General features: G+C 51.2%; 1 protein-coding gene across 5 annotated transcripts; it reads right to left on the bottom strand.

Moving 5' to 3' along the window:
* Positions 1-1,297: 1,297 nt before the first annotated feature.
* Positions 1,298-11,437, bottom strand: Cdc25b (cell division cycle 25B). 5 transcript variants are annotated; one of them, NM_133572.2, is made up of 16 exons: positions 11,023-11,412; positions 10,158-10,279; positions 9,478-9,529; positions 7,309-7,350; positions 7,106-7,142; positions 6,769-6,891; positions 6,555-6,677; positions 5,793-5,924; positions 5,324-5,404; positions 5,064-5,237; positions 4,765-4,857; positions 4,271-4,333; positions 4,011-4,109; positions 3,691-3,824; positions 2,787-2,898; positions 1,298-2,632 (listed from the first exon to the last, which is right to left on the bottom strand). In NM_133572.2, exons 1-16 carry the CDS (start codon positions 11,220-11,222, stop codon positions 2,492-2,494), a joined length of 1,728 nt encoding a protein of 575 aa, NP_598256.2. In that variant the 5' UTR covers positions 11,223-11,412; the 3' UTR covers positions 1,298-2,491. The 5 variants fall into 5 exon arrangements, with proteins under 5 accessions (NP_598256.2, XP_038960121.1, NP_001376142.1 ...); XM_039104193.2 differs by lacking the exon at positions 7,309-7,350 and having other exon boundaries at positions 11,023-11,437; NM_001389213.1 differs by lacking the exon at positions 6,555-6,677 and having other exon boundaries at positions 6,724-6,891.
* Positions 11,438-11,442: the final 5 nt, after the last annotated feature.

Raw genomic sequence — 11,442 nt, 5'->3', positions numbered from 1 at the left:
CCAGGGACAATATAGACAGATGATAGCAGAAGCAAGGCAGCCTAGCCCTAGTTGCCCCCCTGATGCTCTCAAATGTGCAGGGTAACTGATATGCCCTGGGTAGGATTGAATGTCTCTGCTTCTGTGTGCTGTGTCCTCAGGGCAGGTAAGTACCTTCTTAGAGCCTCCAGTTGCCTTCTAGTGACACCAGACCACCTGGGCTCCGAGTGGGTTAGATTTCCTGTCCCTCACCTATTTTCTTGTATAGGTATGCAGTATGTGTCTTTTTCTGAGGTGAGTTCTTTATCCAGATAGATGCTGTTTAGTGCAGAATCTTTCATGACCCTCCCTCCATCCATAAAACCCAGTGCCTAGACCATTAAAGCCACATCCCAGCATAGCCCATTTTCTGTGCCATTCAGGCACTCTAGACCAAGGGTAACTGCAAAATGGGGCACATAATCATAGCTCTATCTATTTCAGAACAAGCCCCATAGAAAAATGAGACTCATACTGGAGGTGTATTCACTCTGGATCACTACCTCCTACCCATTAAGCTACCCCAGCCTGGTTGCACCATCAGCTCAAAAGGGCCTATAACCACAGCCTCATACCTAGCGGTCATTTGCACTGTTTATTCTAGCTCAATCACGCAGATTGATCTCTAGGAGTTTGAGGCCAGCATGGTCCACATCATAAGTTCTAGGCTAGCCAGGACTGCATAATAAGACCCAGTTTCATTATTTTTTTTTTCTTGAGAAGCTTGGTTCATTTGGATTGGCTCTTTTTGCTCTTCTGAGGAAACACAGCTGGGGAAGGCCTACATTTTAAGGACTATGGCATAATCCTTGCAGTTTAGCCTGAGGACAATGGAAACCACTGGCAATTCCTTGAGGTGTGATAAAAATCACTCTTACTACTAAGAGCAAGCTTGGAGAAGGGTAAGCTCAGGGAGAGCTTGGGTAGCTCAGGGAGAGAGGGACGGGGAAGGGGAGGGGAAGGGAGATCCAAAGCCCTAGCAGGAGAGCCATGCATGAGACTCACCAGCTAGGAGCAGTGGTGCATGATTACAACCCCAGCGTCAAGGAGGTCAAGACAACAGCCACAAGTTTGACACCACTCTGAGCTACATAGGAAGAGGACCCTTTCCTCTATTTCAAAAAAACCAGAGAGCAGGGAAAACTTGAGAAGAGAGCATGAGGTATAAGGTCCCTCTCCTCCAGAGAGTCTTTCTACCTCCACTGGTCTGTCTTCACCCCCATCCTACCATCCAGTCTGCTATGGCCTGGTCAGCAGCTCCGCATAAACGAACAGATTATTCAACTTGCTCAGTGCTTTATTGAACCAAGGCCCCAACAGAGGATGCATTGGGGGCCTTCCAGCATGACCTTTTCATATGTAGATTCTGAACCCAAAAGTTGCTTCTTCCTCCCTCCCCTATGACAATATTTCTTTAATATTTCCAAATGCTAAGTGTAAAGACTTTGTACACACACACACACACACACACACACACACACACACACACACACACTCCTGCCATAGGCCATCATGCTTACCAAAATACTTCACTCGATTTGTGTGCATACATGTGTACAAGGCACTGTGCATCCATGACCATCCAACAAAGGGCCTAGACTCTGTCACTAGTACAGCAACACGGAAAAACCATGCATACTCAGGACCAGATATGGAAAGAAGGACAGAGAGGGACAGGGAGGGACAGAGAAGGACCAAAAAGTGAAGCTCAGTGACTGGTTCATTGCCCAGCAACAAGTGCTGACCAGCGAGGCTCTAGGGTTCACAGCAGTGAGGATGGGGCTCCCAGAGGCTCCTGAATCAGGCCTTTGCTCTAGCTCTGGGGGTCTTAAAGGAAAAGATCCCTTTGTGGGCTAACAAAAGCCAAGCCTAATGAGTACATGATATTTGAATCTCTAGTCCCCAGCTGTACAAGGGAGCCTCCCCAGCTGTCAGTGTGTCCTGGGACACGCTAAGTGAGACAGACGAAAATGAAAGCTATGGGTAAGACGACAACAGGAAAAGTAAGCACTTATGCTTCCAATGGAGGAATCTGTGCAGAGGCCAGGAGAGGAGAGCAGACACAGCCCTGTGCAGCAGTGTAGCGTCCTGCATCCAGGCTACCCAAGAAGCTACTGTGCTCATCTTAAAGGGCTGAGGCTCTCCCTGCGAAGGGGTAAGACAAGGAGTCAACACAAACAAGGAAAAAGGAGATTGTAAAAGGGCTCTCATTGAACACAAAGGACTTCCTCTTAGCTGGTATTCACCCATTGGTTCAGCTCTTTAAGATGGGATCAGTACCAAGATACAGAAAATTAGTGGAGTGAGACAGGAAAATTGAGGACAGGGACAGACAGATGTGACACCACACCATCCCCCCAACCCCCTATAGCACCTGAGGCCTCTAGCAAGTAGGTGGCCGCATAGGCCCATGGGACCCACTGGCTCGCAAGCCTCCTGAGGTAAGGATGGTGGCAGGACTGAGGCTGGCTCGTCACTGGTCTTGCAGCCTGCTACAGAGTTCCCTCCTGCTCCGTTCCCCAGCCCAGCTGCGTGTCTTGAGGCGGAAGTTCCTCAGCTCATCCCGGAAAGCTGCATGGTTCATGGGTCGGTAGTCCTGGGGCTCACAAAAGTTCTAGGGGATGAGAAGATGAGAAGAGTCCATCAGTATGGGAGAAAGAGTAAGTTCTGGGGGCTGGGGGTGGGGGTATGGGTAGGGCCTATAGCCTAGTTGGGTCCTGTTCCTACAGTCCACGATGGGAGAGCTGTGACCATCCCACCCATGGTACCGGATGCTGCGGGAAGAACTCCTTGTAGCCGCCTTTGAGGATGTACATCTCAGGGTAGTACAGGCTGGGATAGTCGTTAGCTGCACGGTCCCGTTCCCTGATGAAGCGGCACCTGGAGTATCATGGGAGGTGGTTCAGGGCAGGTCGCATGCCGGAAAGAGACCATGCCCTGTACACACTGCATTAAGAGCCCCCACGTGCACAGACTTCTCAGCACAGGCATGTCACCTGCTAGGCAAGACTGGTTACTAGGTAGCAGACACTGGGTACAGCAACATAGAAAAACCACATATACTCCAGGGTCTCCTGGATCAGAGGTGGTAAGGACTCAAGGGAAGATGGGAAGGGAGGATCGGAAAGATCAAAAAAGTGAAGCTCCGTGACTGGTCCATTGCCCAGCAAGAATCATATGAGAAAACTGGAACCCTGTGCTAGAGGGGTGAAGTTCGTGTATAGGGAATGGGAAGGAGATTCTGGTCCGCTGAGACAGATGCTAACAGCTGCCAGGTGGAGCTGGTGGCCACCCTGGACCAGGAGGCAGAAGAATAACCATGAACACCGGGACAGAGGAAAGACGGCTGAAGGAAAGCAATGGACCCCAGTGGTCGTCAGCACAGTAGCAGGGTTCCAAGTGCTTGAGTGTCACAGTATCCTCAGATTTTAAGGATGCTACTGTACTTGGCACTACGTTTTGTGGGTATGCAGCAACGGACCGAAGACGGTCTGATGATGTGGGTGGAAGGAAGACAATGGTAAGATACGTCGTCTACAACAGGAGAGCTGAGGTCAGCTCTAAACTATCACATGCAGCAAGATGCTCTGGCACTCAGTACCAGGCAAAGAAAGCCGAGGGTGGGCCCCGGCTGGCCACTGACCACAAGGATGGGACAGAGCTAGGACTCACATCCGTGGTCCACGCTCAGATGAGAATTCACAGTGGAAAATGAGGATGATTCTCTTGTCCAGGTTACAAGGCGTGATGGGATGCTTCAGCAGAAAGGTCTCGGCATCCGGTTCCAGGGGCAAGTTCACAGCATTCTGTCAGAGGATCTGGGGGTCAAGCTGAAGCCTGCACCATGGCCCTTCTTGTTCAGTTCCCAGGTAAGTAACCCCACCTCTTGCTGAGCAGAAATCCTCCCCATAGGAAATTCACCATGGAAGGCTATTCATCTTCTCGGCAAGGAATCTGAATGGAGGGCCTGGCCTTACCAGCACCCGTCTCACCTTGATATGCCCGCCTTCATACTCATAGGGGTATCTGCAGTCCACAATTACAAACTTCTCCACGATGTTGCTGAACTTGCCTGTCAACAGGGCCACCATCTGTAGGAGGCCATCAGGGTTGGTGCCAGCAGGTGAGACTGTAGTCAAGGTTTTCCCTCTCTCTTCCGATAGTCTATACATGCAGCCCATCCCCAGAGGAAGACAAGAGCCAAGAGAAGGTGGTCCCCAATGCACCTGGAGAGTGGCTCAACCCTGCTTACAGTTTCTGGTGAGATGTACTTGAGGTCTTGGTGTTTGCCATCCACAGTCTGCAGGAGGAAGGCCTGAAGGGAGGGATGAGGCAGAGTCAGGGAAACACATTGAGACACAGAGACTGGAAGGACAGAGGCAACACCGGCCTCAGCCTTCAGATTCAGCTGAGTGAAACCTCTGGGGGCCTGCACCCAGGGAACAACCTTCTGAGGGTAAAAGAGGAAGGAAAAGCCCTAGACCTTCTTGCTTCCTGCTCTTGGGTTTGAAAGCCGAAGGCTGAGGCAGGAGATTGCATACCAGAGATTGATTTGGAAATGTTTTTCGAGGATGAGATGCCTGGACAGATTTGAGGTGGCATCGGAAGGGGACCCAGAGGGAAGAGTCTGCATGAGAACAAGAATGAAAAGACACAGAGGGAAGGGGGGACCTCTGGGGACAGATGGGTCCTGCATTAGGGCTCCAGAGCGGGTGAAAGAAGCCTCCTGAAGCCCTAGAATGCTACCTTAGAGTAATCTCCAATCAGGCCACGGTGGTCACTGTCCAGGATGCTCTCAATCTCGTGACACAGGGACTTTGAGCGGAAGACCCGGGCCTTCTGGAAAGTAAGGCAGACGGAGGCCAGGGTGAGGGAAGAGACTGCCTCTCAGTGCTGTTTGGTTGAGACCTCCTTCCCCTGCCACCTAAACAACCAGCTGCACACTACCCACTGCTGCACCTTTGCCCAGGAGAGGACACCCAGAGCATCTGCAGCCCAAACACACCCCAGGTGAGCAGCCCAGCCCCCCAGAGGGCGGAACTAACGGGTTCTTCAAGCTGCTGCTCTTCCAGGGGTGTCCCACTCTTCCTGCGCTTGCTCAGGACAGGCACGTCCCTGTCGTGGGGCCGCTCTAGCCTCTTGAGGATGGGCCGGATCACACTGCACGGCATGGATGGAGAGCGGAAAAGCCGCTGGCACTTGCTGAACATGATGAGATCCTGGCAAAGGTAACATGGCAGGAGTCAGAGCCTGGTCCCTCCACCCCATGTCCCCTTAGCTCCGAGGGGGCACTACTGGGCATCACCTGTTCCTCTTCCTTATCCAGCTTTTTGACCAGTGGAGCACTAATGAGGTTCTCCATGCCTGCGGGGACCATATCATCATCCTGAGGTCAAAGCAGTAAGGACAGAATCACAAACTCAAGCATGGAGTAAATGGTGGAGAGTCTTCTCTTGCTTACTCCCAAAGAAACACTGGTTGTCCCCAGCCCTGCTGACTATGGCAGCAACACTGCCCCACCCCACCCCCAACACACACACAAAAAGAGCTGTACAAACACCAGCTGCTGCTGCCGCTGGGCTTGCCCTGACCCAGAAGTACCTTCATCATGCCTAGCCTCCATTCCTCTGCAGCACCAGCCCACCTGGTCTTCTGATTGGCCAATATCAGTTCCCTCAAATTCTTCTGACATTGGGTGAGGTTGGAGTCTGGCTGATAGTCTGGACTATCCAAGCAGGGAGCAAGTAGGGGCCTTGTGGACCAAGGCTGTTTACCTTTAAATCACTCTCTAGGATGTCCACAAATCCGTCATCTTCTTCACAAGCCCTTTCGACAGGAGTCAAGGAGGAAGACTGTGCCACAGGGCTCGCCTCCTCCACGTCCATCTTCCCGTCAGTGGTAAGACACTGTCCAAATGGCAAGCACAGAACACTCAGGTGGGGACCTGTCACTCCTTCTGAGGAAAAGTCTGCAGTACCCAGGCGGTTTGTGGGGAAGGAGTCTTCTCCTACTGTCTCTTTAAAAAGTGTTTTAGCTTTTATTTATTTATATTTTTATTTTTTATATTATAAATATACAAACATATTTATATATAAATAAAATATTTTATAGCTTTTATATTTACTTATTTGACTCTTTTCAAGACAGGGTTTCTCTGTGTAGCCCTGGCTGTCCTAGAACTCACTCTGTAGACCAAGCTAGCCTTGAACTCAGAAATTCCCTTGTTTCTGCCTCCCAAGTGAAGGGATTAAAGGCATACACAACCACACCCAGGTATTTTTTTAATTTTTAACTTTATTTTATGTGTATGGGTATTCTGCCTGCACATATGTCTGTGTGCCATTTGCAACCAGTGACCACAGAAGCCAGAAGTGGGTATTAGGTCATCCGGGACTGGAATTATAGAGGGTCATGAGGTGGGTTGGGAGCTGGGAATTGAACCTCTGGAAGAGCAACCAGTGCCTTTAACCACTGAGCCATGTCTGCAGCCACCACCTTTCCCCAGAGCTGTTCCTTGGCCCTATTCTCCTATGTACCATCAAGTCAGGGGCTGAGCTGGGCCTCTGGGTAAAGGCCTCTCTGCGGCTGGCCCACTCTGCCAAAGCTCGGGCAGAGCTGGAATGAGGGAGCTTCTGTGGCATCTTGAAGATATATCCATCCTGTGGGCAAGATTGGAGAGGAGCTATCAGGACAAACCCAGTGTACCCTTCTCTCCCTGGAGATCCTCCATCCCGGTCTCTGGAAGCGCACGTTCTCTTTGTCCTCCCCAGGACTACTGGCAGCTCTGTAGCCTGCTTCATCTTTCTCCCAGCTGTCCAGTGCTTGGGAGTTGGTGATGTTCTGTAGCACAGGACTATGTCCCAGCAGCCTCACCTAGGGAACCAGACAGGGCAGTGATTACTAAAGGCTGCATTCCAGGTATCACCCAGGATACCTTCTGCTACCTTGCTCCGTCCGACTCTTCAGCCCCCCCCCCCCCCAGATGAAATCCCATCTCCCCCAACCAGTCCGGGAATGCCTGGCTAGTTCAAACACATCTCTCAGGTACCCCCAATAAGCTCCCTGTCAGGCCTCAGAAGATACTCACTGGCAAAGACCGGAAGCGTTTTATGGTAAATTGCTCACTGCAAAACAAAACAAAACAAAACAAAAACAAAAACAAAAAAAAAACAGTTCAGAGCTGTGAAATCAGAGGCCAGTGACTCAAAGCAGGCAGGATTCCCTTGCACCCATGACATCCACACCACACAAGACAGCAGGAGGTGGGTAAGGAAGGAAGGGAAGACTCACTTTTGAATGACCCGACTGGCTGCCTGAATGGCCTGTTCAAACCTAGGAGAGAGCAGAAATGACCCATTTTCCCAGTAGCCCAACATCTACCCCAAGCCTCAGGCCCAAGCCTGGCTCATGCCCATAGGGCCAGCAACAAGGGCAAGGATGAGGGCCTGTGGTCAGGCTCTAGGAGGGGAGAGTAGAAAATAGTGCACTGTTGGTGGGACCAGGGACCAAGGAGGAAGGGTTTGAGGCAGCCTGGAATTGTAAAGGCTGCTGTGAATGAAAAGCAGGCCCAGAGAAAGGCAGTGATGGAGACAGCTGGGGCAGGTCACAGGGTCATTAAGACATCACCAAGGCAACAGTCTCGCCAGCCTGCACACACAAGCACAGGCCTTCCACCTGTATGCAAATTACATTACTGGGGCCATATGGCCACCATGAAAGGCATTGATCCATCCCAGACAACAGGCTGAAGGTACCCTGTAATATAGGTGACCCTGGGGGTGGATGCCAGCAATGCTGGGTTTCCCTTTCTGCTAGCCACTGGCCTGGCTCCCTGGACAGGGGCTGCTTTGGTGATTTTTCTGGATCAGCCCAGCAGACCCTTTAGTGACAAGTATACAGGGTTACATTCTCTCCTCCCTCCTATGGAATTTTCTAAGACCCAACCTCTGTTCCACCCCCTCCTTCTGTCTTAGAAGAGGCCAGCCAGCAAGGAATTCCAACAGATGCTCCATTTGAGGCTGAAGCGTCAACTTCTACATACAGGCCCTGCCTTCCAATGTTGCTGGAGCACCTGTCATGTGGAGCTTAACACACACACACACACACACACACACACACACACACACACACACACACGTACACCCCAGCTTCTTTCTGAGAAGCTGTAAATAGTCAAAAGTAAGTGCAGACTAACTGGAGAGGCACTTAGTGTCCAAGTGACCCTCAGAGAGGCCTGTGTGCAATCAACCTGGCATCATTTGTAGCTGGGCCTCAGGGGTGAGGGATCTATCTGTGTTGTCGCTAAAAAACAACGTACACTCCTCCCATCCCCACCCAACTCTCGATTTCCTGTTTGTGAATAAACCTTGAGACCAGCACAGTCTGATCAAAGACATCAGGGGGAAATAGTAACCCCCGCCCTAAACCAAAAGCTGTGACTGGCAATGCCCAGCTGTTCCTCCTAATGACTGACAGCTACTCCACAGCTGGATGGGAACAGGTGTGCTCTACAAGGCTCTATTGTGCCACAGCCAAGGAGGAGGAGTCTGCTCACAGCAAAGACCAGCTTTCTCCTCTCCATTCCCTGTTGCAAAGGGTCTGGTCAAGGGTCAGCCAAAAGCACCAAGTGTCAGGGAAAACTGGGAGCTGCTGATGAGCCAGGCCAGTCTGCAAATGCAATTTTTGTTTGGCCTCGGTTGGCCTTGAACTGCCTATCTTTCTGTCTGATCTTCCAGAGTGTTGGGCCACCACACCCAACAGGACCATATTTTTTTTCTTTTTTTTTTGGAGCTGGGGACCGAACTCAGGGCCTTGCGCTTGCTAGGCGAGCGCTCTACCACTGAGCTAAATCCCCAACCCCAGGACCATATTTTTAAGTTTGAAAAAAATGTTACATGTACAAAAAAATGTATACAGGAGAAAAAGAAAAGTGGGAACATGAGGGGCATTGTTTTTCTGAATGACAATGTTAGCTGGACTAATATTGGAGTATACTTTCCCAGAGGCCATTGTTCCTGTGACCTGTGGTCCTGAGCCCACGTTCCTCTGGTTTCTATGGTATCAGGCCTTCTCTGAATAAGGAGCCAATTCTTAAGACTTAGGAAGAAACCAACCCCTCGCAATGGGGATCCTGAGGAACCTGCCTATTATTTGGTTTCCCTTTCTTAAGCAGGATACTGGGGGCTGGAGAGATGGCTCAGTGACGAAGAGTATTTGTTATTCTTGCAGAGGACCTGAGTTCAGTACCCAGCACCCACATATGGCAACTCACGACAGCCTGGAATTCTAGCTCTAAGTGTTCCAAGGCCCTCTCTGACCGCTATAGGACAACACGCTTACACGCACATATCCCCATGTAGAAAACCATATAACACATAATTAAAAACACATTAAAGAAAGATCAGTCCTCAAGGGCAGGTGCCAAGTCCTCAGTGGAAGGACTCCTCCCCCTCTACTCACGTGCGCTCTGCTGTCTGTGGGTCCATAGGGCTAGGGGAGTCCATGCAGAGACCTGGTGGGACAGAGCACCTTGGCTTGCAGGTAGCAGCCTTTCCTGCTTACTTTTTCCCCAAGAAAGGGAAAAGAAACCTCTTTCTCTTTGAGATCAAGGCATACTTTAATGGGACACTGCCCCCATAGGACGAGGGGCTACATTCTCTATTTACTATGGGAAACGTATCTGCACTTTTTTGTTTTATTTATTTATTTTTTAGTGCTTTCTAAGCATTTTTCTTAAGCTGGTTTAAAACAACTTGGAAAAGATAATGGTTTTCTAAGGAGAAAAGGCTACAGCTTAAGAGAATGCTTCACAAGGACAGGCTTTTGGTACCAAGTGCTGTCTGGGTGGAGCTGTAGTTCAGTGGCTTTACCGCTAGGTTTCAAATAAGTAAGATACCATCTCCTACCAAGAGTCGTCCTTCCCCAGACTCCCAGTTTAGGCTGGGTGTGGTAAGACCCACCAGAGGTTTGTTTGCTTCATAGTTTTGAAGGCAAGCTGGGGGATGATTCTGTGGAAAGGACCGGGATCTATCTCATGGGCAGAGAATTTAGAAGGTCCAGAAAGTTCCCTGATCTCTTTTGGTGGTGGTGGTGGTGGTGGTGGTGGTGTGTGTACCCCCACTACGGGCCCTGGGCCTTACCTGCATCAGAAGATTCTGAGGACTCAGATGACAGGGAGCACTCAGAGGTACGTCTGGACAGGGACAGGTCTGTCAGCCTGTTCTGGAACGACAGGCTTCCTACTTGAGTTTTTGGGGTCTCGCTAGGAAAGGAGAAAGAGGCACAGAGGAGGAGAAAAAGAAATTAATGTTGGATTTGGAAGCTGGTCAGCCCATGCTCCCATGAATTCCCCAACTATGAAGGGCCCATCTATCTGTCACTGAGAGGTGATCCTAGAACTAGCCTGTATCTCAAGTCAAAGCATTTCATTCTACTGAGGCCCGAGAGGGTCTTCTCTGCGTTGACTGGTTCAGGAAAGACCCTTCTAAGTGTCTGGAAGAGTGAGAAGGATGGGCAGGAGACAGCCCAGAAGCTCTGGAGAACCTTCTCCTGCTGGGCACATCCTCACCTCGCCAGCATTTCCCAGGAGGCAAAGGCTAAGCAAGACCCGGCTCTCTGCTGCAGCTGGACCGACCACCCAGCTGGGACCCCACAGGTTAAGGAGGTGGCCCGTCTTTTTTCAGTTTAAGCCTTAGGGGAGTAGGTGAGATATTTTCAAAGAGCAGGGCGCAGCCTTTTAAGACCCACTTCTAGGCCAACCTCATGATCCTCTGCCTAAGAACAGTGTGCAGGAGGCACAATGAAGGAGCAGTGAGGTAAATGATCCTTAGACGGCCAGTCATCTGGAGGGTGTAAGTCGCATAGCTTCTGACTCAGCACACTGGTCCCATGTCACTGAAACAAGGCTAAAGGCGTCGGTGTGCTGCACTCCGTGGCTCTGGTGCCTAGTGTCTCCTGGTCCCGGCCTCCCATCCCACCACACCCAGTGCCCTTGGGGCATCCTACCTGCCGAGCCCTGCGAGGTTGTACATGGTCTGGGTAAGAGTGGTAACCGGAGAGGAGGAAGCCGCACGCTCTGGAGACCCCAGCAAGCCATCAGACCCAAACCCAAAGCCTGAGAGGTGGCGCGGCCGCTGAATGCCACCCAGCACGCGGGCAGTACTGAGAGCTGAGCCCGGCGCAGACTTCTGCGGGGGTACCTCCATGGTGGCGGGGCGGGCAAAGGCTAGCTAGAGGGCCACAAGTACAGCGGCCAGCAGACGCCGACCCAGATGGCTAGGCTCCGAGAGTGAGCCTGGGGTAAGGGGAAGGAGGGAGGGGAGGGAGGGAGGAAGAGCAGTGGGCCTGGGAGTGAGGAGAGGGATGTGGGGAGGAAGGGAGGGGAAGACGCGAGCTGGGCAGCTGCCACCTCCACCTCCTTATATA

This window comes from Rattus norvegicus, chromosome 3 (assembly GCF_036323735.1).
Source record: "Rattus norvegicus strain BN/NHsdMcwi chromosome 3, GRCr8, whole genome shotgun sequence".
NCBI lineage: Eukaryota > Metazoa > Chordata > Mammalia > Rodentia > Muridae > Rattus > Rattus norvegicus.
This window is presented reverse-complemented; position numbering and strand designations above follow the sequence as displayed.

Coding starts and splice junctions, on each gene's coding strand:
- Cdc25b (NM_133572.2), bottom strand. CDS start 11,222: ATGGAGGTACCCCCGCAGAAGTCTGCGCCGGGCTCAGCTCTCAGTACT. Junction 6,678..6,768: donor CTGGGGAGGACAAAGAGAAC/GTGCGCTTCCAG, acceptor TCTTGCCCACAG/GATGGATATATCTTCAAGAT. Junction 5,925..6,554: donor GCTCAGCCCCTGACTTGATG/GTACATAGGAGA, acceptor CCATTTGGACAG/TGTCTTACCACTGACGGGAA.